Raw genomic sequence first — 23,771 nt, 5'->3', positions numbered from 1 at the left:
TGTACAATTGTTGCCTTTGTGATTTTGAGCGGTTTTACGCACGTCAAACCAGCACCTTTTGGCCGGGTTCCCAGACAGAGCAGGCACCATGCGTCTGCGATGCATTCCTCTGACACCAGTCCACAATATTTACCACCAAACCTCCCCTAAAAAACGCACAAAGGCAGTGAGAAAAGGCGAAACTTCAGTGGCAACGCATCCCCTCGCGTCCCTCCAAACTGGACAGAGACGTGTTCTTGTTCACAGGCTGTGCGCTTTAGTTTTGGATAACGCTAGACAGCCACATCATTTCATTATATGGCCATAATAAACGCAAGGGATGGATCAAGTTAGAGTTGAAGCAGACATAACCACACATAACCACACATCCACAGCTATCCACTGCTCTCCAAACGCGCGCCAGGCTCGTTTGTACCGCCGTGTCCGAGCCCTGATCCCCGGCAGCGCTGCCCTCTCTCCCGGTTTGGCTTTGGCCGTGATCTTGGCTACCTCCTCTCGCCAGGGACATACCGGGTCACCCAGCTCTACCTCCGGCATTCCTCCATACATCCCCAACATCCACGCGCTGCAGACCGGCGAATCATGCGCAAAAAAACACTCAGTTTGTTCCACGGCTTCAAAACAGCGCAACTTTTCCCGTGACTGAACACACGAGCGCGTTTTCTACATGTCTGCTCTTAATTCTATGCAAAGGTAAGACACAGACATGCATGGGTTTGTTTAAAATCTGTAATCTCGTGATAGTAACAGTGACAAGCTTGTACGCATAAGAAAATGTCTATGTGGTAAAAATACAGATACTCACGCTTTGAGAGGGTTCTGTACCGCTGTGGCCATTTTGATATAGAATGATAGAATGCAACACTGCAGAGCCCGGTATTGTACATGTAATGTAGCTGCTATTTCTAATTTCATTCATTCTCTGGGGCTGCGGCGGAGGCGAGCGGCCAATGAGAGGCGGGAGCGCGCCGTGACAGCTTTGGGGAAGTGTAGTTTTTACGCACGACAACACGAGACCAGGCTGCTGCAGGACGCACTACAAATACCAGGGCAGATAGCGGCGAGCGTGGAGCAACAGTCCCGCCTCGGACTCAGGCAAGAGCAAAGCCAAACGCCTCCTCCTCCATCCAAACACACAAGAAGAAGCGACTACAGTTATGCCAAGGCTGGGATGTGGATGTCTGAGAGTCAGTCTGGGCTCTGGGCTTTAGGGCTGTGCCAAGGTCTGAGGGACAAATGAGACTGAATTATTTTGGACCAGATGACAATACCAAAAAAATATAAGCAAAAATATGAATAAAACCTGTAACTGTAAAAATACTGTAAATAATAATCCTTTTGTGAAGCCTGGTGAGTTTGGGAATACAAAAAAAGTTTATTCTTTGTTACAGCAGATATAGACAAAGCCCAGACCTCCCCTGGACACAGACCGGTCCCAAGTCTCTCTGAGTCTCTTCCCTTGAGCATCTCTCCTCCTGGTCCTTCGTCTCCCTGCCTCTCAGTCCCCGGAGCATCTGAGCTTTGAGTATTTATCCCAGAATGACAAAGCTGCAAACATTTCCAAGCAGAATGACTTTTGTTTCACGCCAGAGATAATTAACTTTTACACCTGTGGACAGATAAGACGACAAAGTATTTCCTGGAGGATGGACATAGAACCTTCACACGGGTTCATGTGGGTCTGGGTCTAACACGGCTGACACAGATTAAATGCATTTAACGACATATAACAAGAATAATCTCTTTACAACATTAATATTCTCGCATTTCCATCACAGCTGCAGGAGCGGAAACGTCGCCTGTTGCCTCTTGATTAATATGTGACTATTTCGTATAAACTCCACAGTGATAAGAACTATTTAAAGATTTACATTCACAAACACACACCTGCAGGCACACACAGGCACACACAGACACACACAGACACACATATCACAGTCAGTTGCTGGTAAATTGAACCTATATTATTTTTCTCCGCACTTGATATGGAAAATATTCTATCTCCTGAATCACAGAATAAGCTGCATGTTTAAACTGAAATACAGTATGTGTGTGCATGTGTGTGTGGGGGTGTGTGTGTGTGTGCGTGTGTGTGTGTGTTATCCATGTGCACAAGTGTCTCCGAACTCCTTGCACCTGAAATTATAAGATCAACCTCATATGAAAGTTGAAATCCAATCATAACTGCAAATGAAGTGTCCAGAAGTTTCCCCGTGCCTCTTAAACGACTCGTGTTTGTCCTTGAACCCCGCGGTGCGTCTGAAGGTGAGGTCCCACATCGTCCTCTCTTTACATCAGCCGCAGTGCCATGTTCCTCTGATCTATGTTACACGGATCTGTACAGAGCAATGTTAATTATTCATTAATCGAATGATGGGCTGGAGGTATAATTGATTCTTTCAGACATTTGTCTCTCAGAGTGTGTGGGACCCTCTCCAAAACCCTCCAGACTTCACTTTATCTTCCCTAAGTCCTCCCCATCTGTTGTGCCTCTGATTTGAAGCAGGAGTAAAAAAAAAACAAAAAAAAACAACAACTATGAAGAGTATTCATCAGCTGTAAAAATCTACTTTTAATGTATTTTTAATCCAGATTTAACATTTTATCTATACTGTATTATTGTATTGTGCTTTACGATGCTTTACATTATTAATTCACTTCTCATCTGTTCAGTAGTAAATGATTCTTCCGACATAATCACACTTAAATACATATTCATGAAGGCGATGCTGGTGCAGAGTCTTGGCCAAGAAGACGACTATGAGTTACACGGTCAGTAAGTCAAAGAATCATCAGATAACACAGTAATTACATCTGATTTTTGATCCTTTTTAGACCTTTAATAATATTTTTCTTTTTCGTTTTTGTCTTTGCCGCATTAGTTTGACTTTATTGCACAATTTTCCTTGTCTGTCACATGTGAGAAAGAAATCAGATTACTCACACTCACACTGATTTACGTGGCTGATAACTCCAGAAATCAGATCATGATCAGATTTTGGAGTGTGCATTTAAACAAAGAGTAATTGTGCAGATGGAGCTTTGCACTGACGACCTTTGGGAGTTTGGGTGTGTGGTTCTATCAGCGAAGCCAAAACAATGTCAGTTCTATTGATCTGTGAAACAATTTGGTCCAGCAATCAGACAATTTGGAAACCACTGGTCTTTTGCCAATGGGATAACCCTCTCAACAATTCTGGCACTTTCTGCATGAGCCTGAAGACATTTTTCTTAAAACAATGTGGAAAGGCTTTCACTAACTGTGCACTATACGTGTCTAACTATATTTTGTTCTACACAGATTCACGGCAAGGACATTTCTACCTATAGCATTTGACAGACACTTGAGTAAGGCAGCACCATATGAGGCCTGCCTTGTGTAAGATGAATCAAAGTGTCCATATAGTGAGTCCTCCCTTTGACATGCAGCAGCCGTGGCGCCACTCCGAAGCCATTCAGTGACATGTGATATTTATAGATCTACGCTAACAAATATTTAATGAACATTAGCAAAGAGCTCTAACATGACAGCCTTCCTACAACAATAAAAACTCAATGGCTACATGACATTTTCCTGGTTTGAAAATGTTATTGTGATTTGATCTTAATAGCCCTGTGTATCTCCAGCCTCCTTTTTTCATGTCTCTAATTGATGACGTTGTAACATATGAGACGCATCAATTTTATGCAAATGTAAGAAATAAACGAGTAATTTGTAATATTAGGCACATAGTATTTTATAGTTTATACAGTTTATATAGCTGAATAAAGGTGCACTATGTGTCTTTTCAGGTGGAAGGTTCCTCATATGCATGTCTTCATAGAAATGTTATTGTTTTGCTTGGAAAGTTATACAGTATTTCATCAAACTTTGCATTAATTCAATTTCATTTGGTTTAATTGCAATTATAATATACTTTAATATATTTGGTGGGTCCCTTTTTCCACAGATTTTAACTTGGCCTAGTGCCTTCAGCTGCTTATGTCCATAGTCATAACTAATGGTTCATTACTAATACTACTACTGTGGAACATTCAAGCCATGGATACAAGAAGGTGACAGACCCTCCACCACAAAACAACAATATTACTGCTGCATTTCAAAGGGAAGATTTACATTTATTTTATTATTGTGTTATCTATTATTGTAACTATGTCTTATGGAACCAATTAGTGTTATACTGTAAACCATCGTGTGTTACCTCCTTTGACCAGGGAGTAGCGCTGTTTCCACACTGGGAGGCAAAAACGTGCTACGTCATCTCGTACGTGCCCTCGCTCCGCCCACAGCGCCGCTCCACGCGCTGTTGTTGTGATTGACAGACAGGAGTCATGTTAAAGTTTCGATTTCCCGTCCTCCTTCACAAAAATGCCATAATCACCTGATCAGGATGTCCGATATTCTTATGAAGGAGATGGAGAGTCTGTCTGTCATCCCCCTGAAGCCCGAGGAGAGGTTAGGCGGCGACGGGAGCTTCCTTTTGGTGGACGAACAAGAAAACCTCCAGGTACAGTGAGCTAGCGGCTAATGCTAAGCTAAGCATGCTAACAATTTGCATTAGCATACAGGCGTTGACAGCTAAGGAAACAACACGAATGTTTTCAAACAAAGACGATTTATCAGCCCGTGATCAAGCTGTATTTAAACAGTTGTGTAAATTGTTTTTTAATGTAAAAGCTATAAAGTAATTTTGCCATGACATTCTAGCAGAGAATCTATATGATGCTCTACGCTAACGCTAACAGGTCTTCCTTTGTGTTTCTGACAGTCACTTGCATAAAATGTAAGTTTGTGGTTACTGTTTGATAATGAAAGTTGTTATTGTAATGTCCATGTGTTATTTATTGTCATCACATGTCTTGGTCATATGTTTTAGTTTTCCAAATTATCCAAATAAGGAGTCATAACAAACAAGCAAATAGGAACATAGCCCCAAACAATGTCTAAAGATATTGATGACAGATTGATTGACAGATTACAGCATTAAATGTAAGATTGTTGATACTGTTTAATAATGAAAGTTGTAATTGTAATGTCCATGTGTTATTTATTGTCATCACATGTCTTTGTCATATGTTTTAGTTTTCCAAATCAGTCCAATCCAAATAAACAGTCATAACAAACAAGCAAATAGGAACATAGCCCCAAACAATGTCTAAATGTATTGGTTGAGAGATTACAGCAGGTTCCTTATTAGGAAAGTACCTCATGAGTCATTCTCAGTTGACCCAGATGGAGGCAGTGTTTAATTGAATTGTTTCGTCACAGCGCAAAGTCCAGACAACAATAATTCATAAGGACCTGCCCATGTATTATGTTAGCTTCCTCAATGCAACCTGTTCTGGCAGCTGGGAATCCTTTCATATTGTTACTTACTGTTTAGTGTAAAAGATCACATATCAGAACAGCTGTTGTCGGCCTTGTTTTAAGTAAATCTAGATGTTCAAGTACAGGAGACCAAGCACTGCATGGTCTGAAGTATTGAAGTTTTGAGTAGACCTTAAAATATTTACACTACGTTATAGATATGGGGTTAGTCTGGTTTAAAATGTTCCTTTTTTGTGTAAATTATTTCCCTTCTTACTCATATAGCATTGGAACTCAGTTTGTGCACCTCTGGGATAGAAGTAGACATGGAAATTGTAAGGAAAAGAATAAGCTAATTTCCTAATATTAATTAAAAAAACAAAAACAAACGAAACACGATATGTGGCTGCAGTTCCTAAGCCAAAAGTAACATGTAAATATGTTGGATTCAAGTGCAGTAGACAATCATAGACAGAGAATTACTCTTAAATTTGCATAGACATGGGTGTACCTTATTGCAAATGAAGTACCTTGTCTTGTTTTGTCTTTTATACGTCTTTCTTCTCTTCTGAAGGTCCGAGATGAGTCTGAGTTTCTGGACAGACTGGGCTGTGGAGATGTGGCAGGAGTCAAAGTACTGTCAATCTTTGGCAACACTGGAGATGGCAAGTCCCACACGCTGAACCACATCCTGTTTGGAGGCAGAAGTGTGTTTCTCACCTCCAAGTCTCCCAGCTCCTGCACTGTGGGCGTGTGGGCCGCCTTCGACCCAGCCCTCAATCTGGTGGCTCTGGACACAGAGGGGCTGCTGGGAGCTGCTGCAAACCAGAACCAAAGGATGAGGCTTCTGCTAAAGGTAAACAAAGTATGGCGTTAGTTCATATATGAGGCATTCAGTACTTAAGGGGTTTGAGTACAAGCATTCATATTAGACTGTGTGTCGGTCTTAGAGTTGTGAGATAAATTCCTACCAATGACAATTTACTGAATGTAAAGGTTCCCTGCTCTGCACCACCATTTCACAATAAAGCCACTGGGCCAAAAAAATCCTCAATATTGTTCGCACTAGATTTTTTTTAATCTTTCATTAAGGTTTGACGACATTGGCTGAGTTGGTGGAGAGTGAAAGTCACTAACTCTTCCAGTTTGAGTATGTGACTGATTGGGTGAATGGTTGTTACTTGACGCCTTAAATGCCCATTAGAGATGTAAAAGTTATTTGGAACTGTGCACTTATTTGGTCTTGGGAGTCAACCAAAATGTTGTGGCTTTGGCAACAATCAGAAATGGTATTTTTTATGTGTTCTTCTATATAATGTTTTCTTTTTCCCCCCAGGTGCTTGCAGTGTCAGACATTGTGGTTTACCGAACTCGGGCTGAGCGTCTTCACAACGACATGTTTCAGTTCCTGAGCAGTGCGTCAGGCGCCTACCTCAAACACTTCACCCCAGAACTGAGAGCCCTGTCCAGTCGCTGCGGCCTCGACGTGCCTCTGTCCTGCCTGGGACCAGCCGTCATAGTGTTTCAGGAGACCACGCATACGCAGCTGCTTGGACATGGTAGGAAAGACTCTGTAATGGGAGAAAGTTTATTAGCTTCAGAATGCTGCATATTTCAACAACCAGTTTAAAATTAGCATGTTGTTAAATCTGCTCTAGTTGGGTTTGTATTTACTGCAACCAGTAATTCACTTTTTATAACAACATATTATCATAGCACTATGTAAATTTTGTGGTTGGTCCGCCATTTGCTTATCTTCAGTAAGATGATATTGCTTTGCCTGAAAACATCCATAGTATGGCATTAAAGAGCATCGATCTCCATGGGGACAAGCAGGTGATGTCACCAGGCCAAGTTACAGGTCTGTAGAGAGTTAAATAAATAAATAATAATACATGCAACACAGATACATTTAATGCTGTACTGTGGGTTATTCCAGGTAAAGCAAATCAAGTCCCATAAGTCCAGTGTTTGAAATGTATCTATATCTGAAATCTTAGTTTTAGTGTCAGTACAAAAATGTCAAAATCTATGCAATGAATCTGAAAAATATGACATTACGGTTAGCAGTCATAATAGTCATAATAGTCATAATTTCTTGTCATTTAAGTGGTAAATTTAGACCATGTTTAGTCTTTAGTTGACGTTTTGGAAAGGCTCTTAGCTGAAGTATGAGCTCTTCATATATCCCCATCCCCCTAATCCCCATTGTCTTCTGTTTTAGACTCCAAAGTGCCTGGTCACGCCGACACACTGCTACAGAAGCGTTTCCATGACCTGGGTTTGGGCACTGAGGCCTTTAGCTCAGTGCAGTATGTGGGCGCTCAGACGATAGCGCCCCCTACAGATTACAGCAGGCTACTGGAGGCTGTGACTCAACAAGTGAAAAACACTCACACTCGCTCCCCTCGGCAGCCTGGGATAGTGTTTCGGGCTCTGCAAGTAAATGCTTTATACCAAGACGGAAATGATTACCATTTTGAAATCGTTTTTATAATTATGTTTTTCGGAATATGTGCAGGCCTTGAGCGAGCGTTTCTGTGGAGAGCTCTCTGATGAAAAAATGACCTTGTATTCGTTCTTTCCTGATGAGTACTTCACCTGCTCTGCTGTTTGCCTCAGCTGCAAGTAGGTTTTATTTATACATAGTCTACTTAAACACATAATTACACAGCGAAAGGGGCAATTATTAATGTTATCCTATTTGTCACTTCTGTCCTTTAGTATTCGGTGTAAAAACGGGATGAACCATTTGCGAGACCGGGTCCCTCACATGGCAGATGGACTGTGTCAGTACGCCCACCAGTTCAACAACAAGGTCCTCATCTGTAAGGTGAGACAGAGCCCTGAGCGGTTTAAAATGTATTCATTCTCTTGCACAAAACTAAAAGTGGTGGAACGTGTGGTGGTATTATTTTTCCTTTTTTAGAGATGTTATGAAGCAGGCAGAGAGGTGATTGTTGTGCCGAAAACCTCAGCATCGGGGGACAATCCGTGGTTTGGACTGGCCAAGTACGCCTGGTCAGGGTATGTAATATTAGTACTCATTTTTATCTCTCATCTTATGTTATATCGTCCCTTTTTTCATCTAGAGTTGATTTTGATACTAAGGAATAGGCTCAATACTCGAGGCAGATCTTAAAGATACGATGATTGTACAATTTCTCAATATTCAAGACAAAATAGCAATATAATAATATAATAAATAATAAAATAATATATTATACCATGTGGTCTTGTATGAGCTCTGATAAGGCTCAAGATTCAATCCTAAAACTATCCAGGAAAACTTGTGAACCCTTTCCCCTGCGCTTACAGTTATGTGCTGGAGTGTGCGAGTTGTGGAGTGATCTACCGGAGCAGACAGTACTGGATGGGAAACCAAGACCCAGAGAGCGGCGTGGTCAGGTCGGAGGTCAAACATGTGTGGGAGGGGGTGAGTCAAAAGATCTATATTTGATTTGTAATGTTGAATCAGCCACAGTAAGACCAAACACTGATAAGATCTGACCCAACTGATTCATCATTCAGTTTACATTCATCTGTTAAATTAAGGATTAATCAGACATCTACTGAACTGAATCAGCTTTAGCTCTTGACTAGGGTGGAAAAAAAATGTAGATCTCACTTTTATACAATTCATGTGGCACCAAGGGAAGTGTGGGACAGGGACAGGGGCGTAAATGACCTAAAGATGCACAGGTGATAATCCTACTGTCACTTTACTCTAATTTATTTTCAAATGTTGTTTTTTTTTTTCAGACCGACACATTTTTGACAAACCACCAGAATGCAGCTCAGAGAGTTCTGGACGGGATGAACTTTGTGATCCAGTCTGTGTCTGAATACAGCACAGGTCCCACTAAAGCCGTCACAGCCTGGCTCACAGATCAGGTGGCGCCGCCCTACTGGAGACCCAACAACGACATCACTGTAAGACAACATTTGTACTCTAAATGTGCTTGTAAGCTAGGATTATAGACAGTAATGGCTCTTATTTGAGTTTGTACTGAGCATAATCATTCAACCATTCAATACAATTAACAGTTTATAACATGATTTTTAATTTGTTAGTTTAATGTTCTTTTCTAGCTCATAGAAACTAATAAACAGATGAAAAAAGACAATACCTCGTGAGTTTTCATGTGAAATTTTCTGCTTATTTCCTGTTAATGTCAGTGATATCTTAGTGATTATAAAGTCTTTCATTTCACCTGTTAAACCCCAGACTTGATGTTCACTCTTCACTCTGTTTTGCTAATCCTCAGGTTTGTTACGGCTGTCAGAAAGTGTTTGAGGAGATGGAGAGGAAACACCACTGTCGCTCGTGTGGGGAGGGCTTCTGTCACCCCTGCTCAAGCCACAGGATGCCCGTCCCGGAGAGAGGGTGGGGCAGCGGGCCGGTGCGGGTCTGCCAGTCCTGCTACAGACAGGGAGGACCGGCCGACACCAGCAGCCAGGGTCAGACGTCGTTCATGCTTTTTCTGTAAAAGAATAAACACAAAGTCAACAGTTTTAGAACTAGGGAAGGGCCGATATAGATTTGTTTGAGCTGCTGCTGTGCCCAAAAACAACATTTACAGATAGCAATATTTATTTAGCTTTTAAATCTGTGGGGTTTGCTATGGATTTTATCTTAAGTTGAGTAAGATCACAAAGTAAACAGTGTTAAGGCTGGGCTCTATCATATTGTTGGTGATATATATTGCGATATATACACGGGTTGATATGAAATTTAATAAAACTGTATTTGTGAATCGGCGCAGATAGAGATTGTGGCTAAATACTACTTCAAAAGCCTAAATCGACTTAAACACTGACAGTAGAGACTCTGCAGACTCTCGAATAATTAATGAGAGGTGAGGAGTGGAAAAAGAGATGGCTGTAGCTTAAATAGCCTGAAATAAATTGGATTGAAAGTCTTTACCAATATTATAAATGCCACCTTTAAGCAGTTGTAATAATAAAATGTAATGCTCCTTTCTGTCTGTGTCCAGTGTGTAAAGTGGAGCCTCGGGGCCTGATCGCTCGCAGAGTCACAGAAGTGGCTCAGTCCACACTCGACATGGTGTCTACAGCTGTGGATTATCCCCTCTGTAAGTAACTTGTACCCTTCATTTTTATAAATACTTAATTCTGTTGCTTTGTAAAATATGGCCCCTTCACTGGTTTGAAATAACAATCCTGTTTGTTTAAGGAAATTCACAGATTGACCTTTGGCTCCCTCGTGTGGTGTGTTTTGTAAATGTTTGTAAAACCTACGACTTCACAAACATGTCCTGAATGCGTCACGTAAATTAATTTTGTTTTTGTGACTCTATTTAGAACATTTCCCACAATTCTTACACAGCGGGTAAATTTATCTGCCCAGTAAATCAGATTATGGAACAATTAGATAATCCAATAATTAGATCTGATTGTTGTTGGAAATCTGAGCATCTAAACACCTGGTGATGTTTGTGAGTTAATCAGTGAATTTTTAGAGAAACTAATGTATTTGGAAGAAATCAGATTACTACATTTAATAATCTTGAACTTCATAAATCACATAATGATCTGATTTTTAGTGTGAATGTAAATATAGACAGTATTAAGGTTAGTACGATTCGATATCACCTGTTAACAGATGATTTTTTTTTTTCTTTTCTCAGGTTTTGTGAAAGAAGTAGCGCGCCCCGACTACTGGATCCCGGACGCTGACATCACCCAGTGCCACCAGTGCTCCAAAGTTTTCACCCCCATCATGTCCAAGCACCACTGCAGGGCGTGCGGGCAGGGTGTGTGTGGTCCCTGCTCCACCCACTTCAAACCTGTCCCGTCTCGAGGCTGGGACCACCCTGTCAGAGTCTGCGATAACTGCCACGCTCGACCCGAAGCTCTGTGAGGGGAGCGAGGAAGGGGGGGACATCGTGAGTTTAAAGTGCGGTCAGTTGTCCCGGGACAGAGTGTGAAACAAGGGAACTGACGATGTAGCAACAATCAATGAAAAACGACAACGGGATTACAAGGAATTTTACAGAAAAGGTGCACTGTGTGACTTTTACACCGTTGCTTTTGCTTGAAATGTGTTCCCCATTACGTCTTTAAACTACAGGTGTATTTATCGCTTAAAAACAAGGTCAAAACGTGTATTCTAACTGTGAACGGGGTCAATTCTCCACAGATACGGCCTGCAACTTGGCTTTTCTCTATGGTGTTTTCCATCAATAACAAATCCATGGAGACAAGCTAATAAGAAAAGTTACACAGTGCACTTTTAACAGAAAACCACTAAAGGAAACGCGTCTTTGTTTGATGGACAGAATAATAGGAAGAACTTGTTATTTGAAATATAAATTACAAGTAACTTTTAAGCATGGATGTAGAAGTTTCTTTTGCACAACCCAGCAGTGGCCTTTACTGCAACGGACTATCAACAGAGAATATAAGGGATTAACTATAAGAATTAGACCCAGTTCAAGCCTGATTCATGCATAAACTCTTCTCGTCTTAATACCAAGTCGGCAGTTCACATGGTAAGTATCAATGTGCAGAAATAATAGTACGTGTCTCCTATTGTAAACAGATAATTAACTTGACCGATGTATGGAAAGTTATTTTATTATTTAGAGACTCATCTGCATTTATTTTATGATGTGTCTTAGTCTGGGTGAAAATCAAATACTTAAAATCATTTTCTGTGAGTTTTATGCAGCTGGCCTGAATTTAAGATTTGTAAAGCTAAAAACCAACCAATCAGTGAGCAGGACACTAGTCATGTGACATCACTGTGGCCTTACGCTTCCTGGTTTTACCCATACAGCGGCAAACGCGCGTCATTTCCTCTTAGAGATAAGTGGTGCTGTTGTTTTTTCCACCCGTGCGATTACATCCGTGGTCCTATCATCTGACTATATTAGACTAAACGTAGAATTATGCATCAGAAAGACTTGAGCTGCAAATACTGTGCCTTTTTTTAAATAATTTAGGTTTTCCTCTGGTCTCAAAGGTTGTTTTTATTCACTGAGTGCTTTATTACAGCGTTTAAACAGAATAATATTTAGCTCTACACATTCCAATGTAGTGAAATCCTGGTACGTGCACAGGCTGTTCTCTCTGAGGTTATTCGACGGAGCAGGCTCTATCTACGGTTTCACTTAATATAATGGGAGTCTTAAAGGATTAAAGTTGCAATTTGCTCGTATCACTTACACTGAACGTACAATTTAAATTTCTATTAAGAGGAAGTGAGTTTTAGAATTGCACTTTTATTACCTGAACTGGATTTTTGAATTGAATTTTTTATTTACAGAGTATTTTGAAATCATGTTTCAAAATAGGGTTCCGTTCAATAAATCCATCTATAACTGGTTTCCGTGTGGTTTTATGTGTAAACTGTTGGTCGCTGGTCCTTAAAGATGCATTACGTAACTTTTCTGGGGGAGGTTTTAGGTGGTATTAACGTCTAAATGGTCTAAAACACTTGATTTTTTACAGATGTCTGAACGCCTCACTGTATAAACCCCATTGTGGCCTCCTGAGTTCTCAGTTGTACTCACCTGCACTTTACATTGTGTTTTATTGCCTTTTAGAAATTACATAATGTGTTAAACTTAAGTACCAGGCGTGTTTTATAGCGCTCTGGACAACTTCACTCACAATCGGACAGTTACTACTACAGTGAGGTGTGAATAAACTGCGAGACTTTTCCTACAGGTTTCTCATTTCCACAATGTTCTTTTGTAAAAATAACATCTGTTTCCTTTCTGTTCTTCGCTGCGTTTAGGGGACCCTCCTGCACCTCACAATGAAATGATCATTTTTGTCATAATTTAATGGCTATAAGTTTTTGAGCAGACGTCAAACTGACTTTCCAACTGTTTTTTTCATATTACTAAGGTATTTTTACACTTCTGGTTAGATTGAATCCAGACCTACAGTCCTGCATTAATCCAACTTTAGTCTCTTTGTCTTGGTTTAGTCCAAATCTTGGTTTCATCCAGATCTTGCTTTAGTCCGGGTCTCGGTTTTAGTCCGGGTCTCGTTTTAGTCCAGGTTTTGTCTTGGTTTAGCCCAGGTCTTGTTTTACTCAAGGTCTCAGTTTTGTCCGGGTCTCGGTTTAGTCCAGGTCTCGGTTTAGTTTAGGTCTTGATTTGTCCCAGGTCTCCGCTTAGTCCAGGTCTCGGCTTAGTCCAGGTCTCGGCTTAGTCCAGGTCTCATCTTGGTTTAGTCCAGGTCTTGTTTTACTTGAGGTCTCTGTTTAGTCCAGGTCTCTGTTTAGTCCAGGTCATGATTTAGTCCAGGTCATGGTTTACTCCAGGTCTCGGTTTACCCCAAATCTGGTCTTAGTCCAGGTCTTTGTTTAGTCCAGATCTCGTCTTAGTCCAGGTCTCGTCTTGGTTTAGTCCAGGTCTTGTTTTACTTGAGGTCTCGGTTTAGTCCAGGTCTCGGCTTAGTTTAGGTCTTGATTTATCCCAGGTCTCTGTTTTTTCCAGATCTCGGCTTAGTCCAGATCTCGTTTTAGTCCAGGTCATGGTTTAGTCCAGGTCTCTGTTTAGTCCAGATCTCGTTTAAGTCCAGGTCTCGTTTTACTCCAGGTCTTTGTTTTACTCCAGGTCTTTATTTTTCTCAACTGTGTCTTAAATGATCCACTTTTCTATAACTCTCCGTGGAGCGTCCATCACCTGCTTTTCTTTACATATCATTTTACCTGAAATGTCCCACAGTACGGCATTTATTCAGCGTGCAAAGAAACACCCTGAACGACACACATTCTCCCACAGACCTGACCTTTAACTTGACCTGGAGACATCACCCGATCATTGAACTTTAATGCCATGTTTTGGAAAAGTGCAAAACAAAACAATACGATCTCCATGGAGAACATTAAGAGTCTCACGATGGCACACCCTTCATCAGAAAAGTGACATAACGCGCAGCCCTTTCCTGTCGTCGTCTGTTATTATAATCCGTTTAGATGTGTATTAATCCTGATAAAATGTACATTCTTCTCAGTTTTTATTTGCCACACTGTGAAACATTCCAGACGCTGCAATAACATCTCAAGTTAAGAGTCTTTACATGAACATTTTAAGCATTAATGTCTAGACGTCTGTGGCACATTACATAAAATCCTACACACACATCACACGCAGCTTAAATGTTATGTTTATTACACTCTGCAGTCATTATCGCACTTCCACACAATGACTTCTCCCTCCTCCGGGACATACATGGACTTCAGTGCGTGAATAATGATTTCTCTGTCTGCCTGTTCTCCTCCGTAGACCATCGACCGCCTCTACGCAGCCGGACAAAGTAGCAACTCCCTGAAAACTATTTGGAGAATTCCCTCTCACCACACCAACACAACCAGACTGTCAAATGTAACTGGCTCTACCCAAATAAGGCTTCCAACTGCAGTAGATTTTAAACACGCAGCGAGAGGAGAGAGAGAGGGAGCTGCTGAAAGGCCATGCCCATTTAAGGTCCTAGTTTCCTATTTTCCAGCTACCCTCATCCACAAACTCCTAGCTCCTAGCTCCTTCCCTCCCTCCTAGGATCCTAAGTGAAGTCATCGTGCCCTGATCTGGTCTTTTTAAGGCGGTGTTTTTAAGAGGGAGGTTCCTGCCAGGCAAAGAGCTGCTCTCAGTCGAGCATCAGTCTGCACCTACTGCACTCAAGTCCCATTCCTACAAACAGTGAGTATAAACCGTCTGTAACGTGTGTTTGAGAACTGAACGTTTGAGGTTTGTAGAGTAGTTTTACTGTTTGAACGTGTTTGTGGGTTAGTTTTTGTTAAAGTTCTGGTTAAATACTGTTTTATTTGCTGTTTTCCTTTAATTTACTATTTAGAAACATGTTCATTTCAAGATTTTTAAAAGTGTAAAAAGGTAAAAAACTTTGAAAAACTTTGCAAATAACTAATCAAGTATGAAAATGCAGTACATAAAGTAGATAAATATGTAGGAACTGAGTAGTATCACTGAGCTTTATGAGTGTTTAAAACAGAAGCTGACAGTTTCAGGTGTTTCAGGATGTTCAAAACTAAATTTGGACTGTTGCCATGGTAAATGTGCAATCAAAAACAAAACATATTTTATCATTTCCTCAGAATGTCACAGGAAACTGAAACCCTGAGTGTGTCAATGTGTTGCATCTACTGCTCTGCTCTGCTACAAGTATAAAACCTGATATTTCGCATGTGTACACCATGATAATAAACAGAATATGGTTATTAATAATTTAGTACTGATTAATAAAAATGCATTAATGTGTTTTTGGAGCAGCAAAACTCATAGATAGAAGTTAGACGCAGCCAAACTGGAGCTTATAACATTCAAATTAGATTAAATACAGCTGTCATGTGTCGTGTAGTAGCTGTTTTTCATTTGCACAGTCAAATTATTCTCTGCTGTTGCCTCTGGGTCAGCGAGACTTTACATTCAACAAGTGCAGCCTGCCAAAAAGTCTGAAACTCAATCTGTTTGTGGACACTGAGGTATACAGGCGGTGAAATTAACCATAGCGTGTTGTTTTTTAACCACTTTATATCTGCATTATCTGGTCTCAAACGTCCACGAGTCTAAAGACACAGGAGCCATAAAGTTTGACACGGTTTGGCAGCGTGTGCGAAGACGTCTGGTCACGCTCACATGAAAAATGGTTAAAGTTATAGTGGAGATTTCAAAGTAGCTGCTGTCCAACTGAGAGGGTCATAAAACGGATGGAAAACATGATATGGTACATTACTCAGACCAGAGTTTGAAATATGTGCCAGTTCAACCCATTCACGTAGATCCTGCTCTGAGTTTAGAACATTTAAAACAGGAGATTTGGAGATTTGCAGGGTCTTCATCATTTTCTTTATAATACTAAGGTATTTTTGCACTGCGGGTTAGACTGAATCCAGACCTGCATTAATCCCACTTCAGTCCAGGTCTCTGCTTTAGTCCAAGTCTCGTTTTAGTCCAGGTTTTAGTTCTGCCCAGATCTCGTTTTAGTCCGCGCCCTCGGTTTAGTCCAGGTTTTGGTTTTGTCCAGGTCTCGGTTAAGTCCAGGTCTCGGTTTAGTCCAGGCCTCGGTTTAGTCCAGGCCTTGTTTTAGTCCAGGCCTTGTTTTAGTCCAGGCCTTGTTTTAGTCCAGGCCTTGGTTTAGTCCAGGTCTCGGGTAAGTCCAGGCCTTGGTTTAGTCCAGGTCTCGGTTAAGTCCAGGTCTCGGTTTAGTCCAGGTCTCGGGTAAGTCCAGGCCTTGGTTTAGTCCAGGTCTCGGTTAAGTCCAGGTCTCGGTTTAGTCCAGGCCTCGGTTTAGTCCAGGCCTCGGTTTAGTCCAGGCCTCGGTTTAGTCCAGGCCTTGGTTTAGTCCAGGTCTCGGGTAAGTCCAGGTCTCGTTTTACTCCAAGTCTCGTTTTAGTCCAGGTCTCTGTGAAGTCCAGGCCTTGTTTTAGTCCAGGTCTCGGTTTAGTCCAGGTTTTGGTTAACTCTAGGTCTTGTTTTAGTCCAGGTCTCGGTTTAGTCCAGGTCTCAGTTTAGTCCAATTCACCAAAACCTAAAATGTCTGAAAACAAAATATTTCCATTTTAGTCCGAGTTTTGTCATTTCCTCTAAAATAAAACACTTCACGACACGTCCAGGCCTGAGATGGTTTGATCACGTTAAAGCTGCACTCTGTAACCTTTCTGATGGACAGCCCTGCACCTACTTATGTCCCACAGTGTGGCATTAAAGTTATTTATTTCCACTGAGACAACGAGCACCAGCGAAATCAATCAAACCACAAGAATTTGAAAAAAAAAAATACAAGAAAAAATGGAAATTCCCAGACAAAGACGTTCATGTGACGTCATTTTGTGTTTTAAATCACTCATTTTCAAAGTCAAATCCACAGTTTAATCACAGTTACAGATAAGAGAGCATAAGTTTATCAGATATTATTGTGTAAACGTTGTGTAAATGTGCAGGAGTCGGTTTGTCTCAAGTTTAAGATTTAGCAACAAAGCGACACATCCCCCCTGAGCTTTAGTTTCTCCATACAGTTTATTATGTAACGTCTGAGATTATCTAAAGCAAACGAGCGCGGGGCCGCCCTTTAGCCCGATCTACCGCAAACCGGGACTGTGCAGCTTCCTGTTCTGGCAGCGATTGAGTCTTTACCATGGCAATAGCACAACACACACATAACACACACATAACACACACATAACACACACATAACACAGCCATTGAGACGCATGGAAACGGATGAAGTCATGACTGTTAGACATGACTCTGGGCCCGGGTCAGGGGGGCTCAGGGGCTCTTAACGGGACGGTATGGCGTGGATTTAGGACGACCCGGCGGGACAAAGAGGCGTAAAGCATCTTAAGCTCGTTATTTGTAATGAGCAGAAAGGAATTGGTAGAATACACACAGCGAAAGCACGGACAAATTAAGTTTAAGCGCGGTGCTGCTATGTCTTTGCTCTCCTGGTGGTGCTAGAAATGTTCTTGCTGTTCAGGTGAGGTCAGATCTGTGGAGCGGTGACCCCATTCGCAGTGACAATCCATGTTTTTACCAGGTTCTTTAAGGCAAAACGCAGACGAAAAAGCTGTACTGTAATAGAATAAATGAAGGATAGATACGTTTAATACCACGCTGAAACATTCCTGGTAAAGTAATAACAGCTTAGAGGAGGCGGGGCATCTGGTTTAAAGCTTACACGCCAAACCACACGCAGCAGAATACCAAGACAAATGCAGTTTTGATAGAAAGTGGCATTGCATTTCTATTTTTCAGCTGCACACGTTGTAACTTTGCACGTTTTTGTTTGAGTTGAGGGTCCAAAAACTAAAAACAGGTGACTCTATTGAAAGATTTTGGGCAATAAAAACAACAATTTTCTGGAATAAATGCAAGATTCAGTTAAAAACCACACTATATAAGAACAATAACGTCGTCTTTTTCTCGTTAAGCTCTTTCCCATATTCTGCATGTTCACATATATCCGGTGAATAAAGTTTCCAGACAGACAGCTCTGAAGTCTGACATTTGACATAATCCTGACTTATTTGATCCGGGCTCGCTCCCAAACACAACAAAAAAAGTGCTGTGATGTGCATAAATCAGGAGATCCTGCAGAGAAATATGATCACCGCAAAAAAAAAACAGCGTATGAATGTGATGAGAAGCAATATCCTGCTCGAATGTCCACCAAGAGCAATGAGTTCAGACCATCACTTTTTGATTTAAAAGTGAAGCTGCGGTTCGAGCGGATGGTTTATGGGCCAGATGGAAAAAAAGCGTTGGCATCCCAGAAACAAATACCATGCAATAATGATTATCCCGGTGACGCAGGAAAAAACAAGAGAGATGGGGAGAGGAGAGAGATGTGGAAGTTCATTTGATTGGTTGTGGAAAAGCACTGGAGGCGATGTAAACAATATTAAACAGATCTGCGGTTACTGTGTGTGGCCAGAGCTTTAACGAACACGGGTGATGTTTGGGGTAATTGTGTTATATTGGATTTACATGCTCGGTTTGACGTAGGTTTAGTTTTTCTTGCCTCATTCTGGAAAAACTCGCATCTAATTCAGACTCCAGAGTGTTCCTTTTCATTCAATACAATAACATAATTAATCGACACGCCTATTTACTGCAATAAAAACATAAAACAGCCCTGAAACCTGTTCTCAATAGTCCAGTAATTTCATCTTTTCATCCTTGTGTTCTTTGAGGAGTGCCTGGACATGATTTTGCAAGATCTATTCATTCATTTGTAAGAGCAGCTCTAAATCATGTTCCTTGACTAGAAAAATAAACACAGGATTAGCACAATTGTAGGGTTTAATGTTTATCTAATGTTTATAAAGCCTGTTTTTCTCTTTTTATTCTGATTATTCTGTAACTTTCCCTTTGCCTTGAATGTTCCACAGCGCAGACAAACTTATCCAACGTGCATTTATTCAATCCTGGATGTTTTTATTGCACAAAAATACCTTTTAAAAACGTCGAGCGGGGTCACGTTTCCACAGATCTGGCTCGTAAGTTGGTCCAGTGGCATCTACGGTCTGTTTCTAAGGAGATAGATAAGTTTAATATCACAGCGTGGGACATTTGAGACAAAGAAACATTTGGTAAAGGATTAAAAACAGTCAGTAATAATAAAAAACCTTTGAATTTTATGATATTTTAACCCTGATGATGAAGTTCTAGGGCAGAATTGCATAACATGAGGTCACTACGGACAACTACACGACACAAACGTGAGATAACCTGCTTTACTTAGGACACACGGGTTTAACCTTTGACATTTGACCTCCTTTAGGAACAGGAAGTTGAAGACCTCGACATGGCTGCAAAGGTTGTATGGTGTAGACAGCAGTGTGACGCAGGTTTTTTTGCTCTTTTGGCTGGAGCTCAAATGCAAAACAAAAGCAATGGAACAAAAAAATAAAAAGTGCTGGCAAGGACTTGTGCGCTGACAGACTGAGAGTGATGAATGAGAGAGAGCGGATGGGAAAAATGTGTTAGTGGCTGTAGCTGAGCGCACAGTGTACCCCGATGGAGACTGGCTTTAACAATGTTATTCTATAAACGGGGTGCAAAGGAACCACAACGCTTCAAGCAGAAACAGTTACAGAGCTTAAACATGCTTTATGTACGATGCATGAAAGGAAACTGTTTAAGATGGTTTTACACTGCATGGAAAATTGACTCTATGACTTTACTTTATGTGTTGGTTGGCCAAGCTCTAAAAGGAGGTTAACTACAGGCATTGAGGCAGACTACACACTCTCTGCTTGCTTGATTTTTGTCACATTTTACTACAAAACTGTAATAAAAAGGTAAATATGAACATGTGATTGTACCTGTTTTATAAATGTACGTATCTGGCTGTGTTTAAACTTCATGTAAATGTGTTTTAACGATGACCACAGTGTTATTTAGACTGGATTTGGTCTTTTTATGAGTGAAGTTTTAACATAGCCAATACCCTTTTGTATATGTATGTGTTGAGCTGTCCCAGTGTCCTGTAACTCTTATACAGCAGTGATTCCCAACTACAAACTGCAATAATTGGTTTAAAAGCTGGTGATGGTCTTAAAACTATCATTTAACTCCCAGATTGTGACATGTCTGTGCATAAAATTATATATAACGTGCTTAAAAATGTCTTAAATATCCAGAATGTCATCCATTTCAGTGAGTTGGGGACCACTGCTGCCCTCATATTCCTCGTGCTTTTGTCTAAATCTGCGTCTCACCTCGCAGGGAGTCGGCATGGCTAACAAGGGCCCCTCGTACGGCTTGAGCAGACAAGTGCAGGACAAGATCGACAGCAAGTATGACATGGAGCTGGAGCAGGTGCTGGTGGAGTGGATCTCCCGTCAGTGTGGGGCCGAGGTGGGCAAACCTGAACCGGGCAAGATGGGCTTCCAGGCCTGGCTCAAGGATGGATGTGTGAGTAATGACTTTATGAACTTATACAAGCTTCAGCAGTGTGTAGTTAGAGTATAAAATGTCCTCCAAACATATATCTCCATGTGACTCATAACTGGGGCAAAGGCTGATGGATCTGAATTAAAATCTGTGTGGAGAATCAAACTTTTTCCGAACAATCCACATTTAAAAGTAGAATTTTAGTAAAGTGACGACATTAAAGATCATCACTACAATCACTATACCACAACTACGTCTGTAACTGCACGTCCCACCGGGAGGAGGATCTAGGACAAGCTGGAGGGACTATGTCTCTGGGCTGGACTGGGAACGCCTTGGGGTCCCACCGGAGGAGCTGGAGGACGTGTCTGGGGTGGGGGAAGTCTGGGAGTCCCTGCTTAAACGCAAACCGGCCCCGGATAAGAGGAAGAACATGGGTGGATGGAAGGATTGATACTTCTGTAACTGCTCCTGGTTTGAACATGGGAATCAATGTTTTTTTTAAAGAAATACAGGCGTAAAATGCTCCTAAATCATGTTTAAAATGAACCAATACTTTGAGTACTTTTTAAATGCATGATCTTTGCACTTTTACTTTTTGGCAGCAGTACTTGTTTTGTAATTGAGAACTTTTTAAACAATGTAAATCAAGGTTTTTACTCATATATAAATGTTCCAATGCTGTTTCTACTTAGTTTAAACTGTAAATAATGCAATGTAAATATGCAAATATATCTCAACTTCTTTCTTGTATCTGTCTGTCTCTGGTTCAGGTCCTCAGTCAGCTCATCAACAGCCTTTTCCCTGGAGATAAACCAGTGAAGAAGATCCAGAGCTCCACCATGGCCTTCAAACAGATGGAGCAGATCTCACAGTTCCTCAGCGCCGCGGAGAAATACGGAGTCACCAAAACAGACATGTTCCAGACCGTCGACCTCTGGGAATGTGAGCAGCAGCAAACGAGTTCAAACTGCGTGAAAAAATGGGCTTTGTTTAGTCTGGAATGTTCCTCCGTGTGGCATTAAGGTTTTCAGGGAGACAAGCGGGTGATGGCATGAGGTCAGATCAGTGGAAAGGCGATCCTCCTCACATAGTAACAAGTTTAAAAACATGTGTAAATGCGAACACGACTCAAAAATTGCGTTATTTAAAGTTGTGTTTCCATTAATCAGAGGTTATAGTTCAAAATCCTGACATGTGCGTCTGGTTTTAGGTAAAGATCTCGCCGCTGTCCAGAGAACTCTCTCAGCTTTGGGCAGTTTGGCCGTTACCAAAGAAGAGGGAACGTACAAGGGAGACCCCAGCTGGTTCTTCAAGTGAGTCTGAACCACACTCCGAACGTACAAAAACAATCTTATTTCTGACACTTGTTTTTTCAAACGTTTCCAGGAAAGCACAGGAAAACAAGCGCGAGTTCAGTGACGACCAGCTGAAGGCGGGGAAGAACGTGATTGGTCTACAGATGGGCTCAAATAAAGGCGCGTCGCAGGAGGGGATGAGCTACGGACGACCAAGACAGATCCTCTAAACACGACTCCACGATAACGCCAACCTCCGCCAGTTTAACGCCGCCTGTAAACACTTCAGTCTGGTGCATTTTTATCCAACTAGTTTTAAATTTAAATATTGTTCCTACACTTTAAAATTGAAAAGCCAAAAGTTAATTACACGTTATAATTTTCCGTCTAATAATTTATATATATATTTTTTGTTATTTGGCTTTAATTGTTACATTGAATTAACATAACAGTTTAAATAACAGCAGATGAAGTCATATATTTATTTACAGTCATAAATCTAAATCTTTCACTCACATTTTGGAGTATTTTCAGTCTTAACCCTCTGCACAAAAAGCCAAATCCCAAAGTGAACCAACTAAAGCCAGTACGAGCATCATTTTATTGAATACTAAAACTAAATATCTGCTTCCCATATCTGACAAATATTACTCTGTCATTACGCAACTTATTCATGTTTTTAAATTAAACTAAACTATGCAAACCAAATTATACAGGATACTGTTCATACATGCAACACCCGGTAACTCTGCATGCAGTTTGAGCTCTGTTTTTGTAAATTTTCTTAATAAATGATCATTTGAGAAAACACTACTTGTCTTTGGTATCTTTTTTGCTGTCATTTAGGTTTTTTACAATAAACTCAAAGTAGTAACGTTTACATATGAACAGGAAGTAGGTCAACGTGAGGAAAAAGGCACATTTCACTACAGTCATGTTTAAGTTTGGCTTGTTCAGTTTAAAGTATCAAAAATACAACTGAAATAATATTAATTCTAGAGGATTCGTTACTGGACAGACGTGTAAAATGTCCGTAGAGTTACACTGGCAAAAATAGTATAAAAAATTAAACAAAAGAATAACCGGATAAGCTGCTGGGTCATTACAGGTAAATACAAGTGTCACTCTACAGCAGACGTGTCAGACTCAGGCCCGCGAGCCAAATTTGGCCCTTGATATAAATATATTTGGCCCGCGAGGTCCCATCATATGTATCAGAGCTGCCCGCAGGCTGCCACACCAGTATAACACATGCACCTCTGATACTACAACTCCCAGAATGCTTTGCACATGTGTTGGCGCCGGGCCCCACACTTCTGTTGACTCTTATTACCATCTGCTCCTGTCGCCTCACTCAAATTTAATCCACCCCTTCTGAAAAATATGCAGGTGTTGTCGAAAAATTTTCAATAAATATTTAGTTTGGCCGGCGACTTAGTTTTTAATTTTGTCCCTCTGTGAATTTGAGTTTGACACCTCTGCTCTAAAGTGTCAAAATACTTTTAGATCAGCGGTTAGTATCATTTCAGATATGACTTTCAGCATGTTAAAATCTCCATTGTTTTACCTTTAGGCTGATTGAACATTCATTGAGATAAGACGACACGATCCCAATCTCCATTTTGTTTTAACGCAGATAAAACATGAAACAAAACAGTGAATCATCCAATAATATATGGGAATAAATGTTTTCCTTTTGGGGTTTTTTTATGAAATACAGGCGTAAAATGCTCCTAAATCATGTTTAAAATGAACCAATACTTTGAGTAC

The 23,771-nt window shown here is 40.9% G+C and overlaps 3 protein-coding genes across 4 annotated transcripts in view; 2 read left to right on the top strand and 1 right to left on the bottom strand.

Annotated features, from left to right (window-relative positions):
- dpf1 (double PHD fingers 1) overlaps positions 1–961 on the bottom strand; it is a 73,406-nt gene extending 72,445 nt beyond the window's left edge. Inside the window, exon 1 of the mRNA XM_055225929.1 lies at positions 806–961. Within this exon, the coding sequence (XP_055081904.1) occupies positions 806–915 (110 nt within the window). The 5' untranslated portion in view covers positions 916–961. The remainder of the gene's footprint in view (positions 1–805) is intronic.
- Positions 962–4,289: 3,328 nt separating this feature from the next.
- si:ch211-11n16.2 (zinc finger FYVE domain-containing protein 1) lies at positions 4,290–12,658 on the top strand. Its single transcript, XM_033976799.2, has 12 exons — positions 4,290–4,508; positions 5,883–6,164; positions 6,645–6,867; positions 7,533–7,750; positions 7,830–7,936; positions 8,033–8,141; positions 8,238–8,335; positions 8,627–8,744; positions 9,071–9,241; positions 9,577–9,769; positions 10,306–10,404; positions 10,960–12,658. Exons 1-12 carry the CDS (start codon positions 4,392–4,394, stop codon positions 11,190–11,192), a joined length of 1,968 nt encoding a protein of 655 aa, XP_033832690.1. The 5' UTR covers positions 4,290–4,391; the 3' UTR covers positions 11,193–12,658.
- Positions 12,659–14,827: 2,169 nt separating this feature from the next.
- On the top strand, positions 14,828–22,812 carry tagln (transgelin). 2 transcript variants are annotated; one of them, XM_033977168.2, is made up of 6 exons: positions 14,879–14,988; positions 19,589–19,624; positions 20,536–20,724; positions 21,477–21,648; positions 21,917–22,019; positions 22,093–22,812. In XM_033977168.2, exons 2-6 carry the CDS (start codon positions 19,613–19,615, stop codon positions 22,229–22,231), a joined length of 615 nt encoding a protein of 204 aa, XP_033833059.1. In that variant the 5' UTR covers positions 14,879–14,988; positions 19,589–19,612; the 3' UTR covers positions 22,232–22,812. The 2 variants fall into 2 exon arrangements, with proteins under 2 accessions (XP_033833060.1, XP_033833059.1); XM_033977169.2 differs by lacking the exon at positions 19,589–19,624 and having other exon boundaries at positions 14,828–14,988; positions 22,093–22,800.
- Positions 22,813–23,771: the final 959 nt, after the last annotated feature.

This window comes from Periophthalmus magnuspinnatus, chromosome 13, assembly GCF_009829125.3.
Source record: "Periophthalmus magnuspinnatus isolate fPerMag1 chromosome 13, fPerMag1.2.pri, whole genome shotgun sequence".
Lineage (NCBI taxonomy): Eukaryota > Metazoa > Chordata > Actinopteri > Gobiiformes > Gobiidae > Periophthalmus > Periophthalmus magnuspinnatus.
The sequence above is the reverse complement of the archived record's forward strand: the minus strand, read 5'-3'. Positions and strand labels throughout refer to the sequence as shown.

Coding starts and splice junctions, on each gene's coding strand:
- si:ch211-11n16.2 (XM_033976799.2), top strand. CDS start 4,392: ATGTCCGATATTCTTATGAAGGAGATGGAGAGTCTGTCTGTCATCCCC. Junction 8,336..8,626: donor GCCAAGTACGCCTGGTCAGG/GTATGTAATATT, acceptor CTGCGCTTACAG/TTATGTGCTGGAGTGTGCGA. Junction 9,242..9,576: donor GACCCAACAACGACATCACT/GTAAGACAACAT, acceptor GCTAATCCTCAG/GTTTGTTACGGCTGTCAGAA.
- tagln (XM_033977168.2), top strand. Junction 20,725..21,476: donor CCTGGCTCAAGGATGGATGT/GTGAGTAATGAC, acceptor TCTCTGGTTCAG/GTCCTCAGTCAGCTCATCAA. Junction 22,020..22,092: donor GACCCCAGCTGGTTCTTCAA/GTGAGTCTGAAC, acceptor AAACGTTTCCAG/GAAAGCACAGGAAAACAAGC.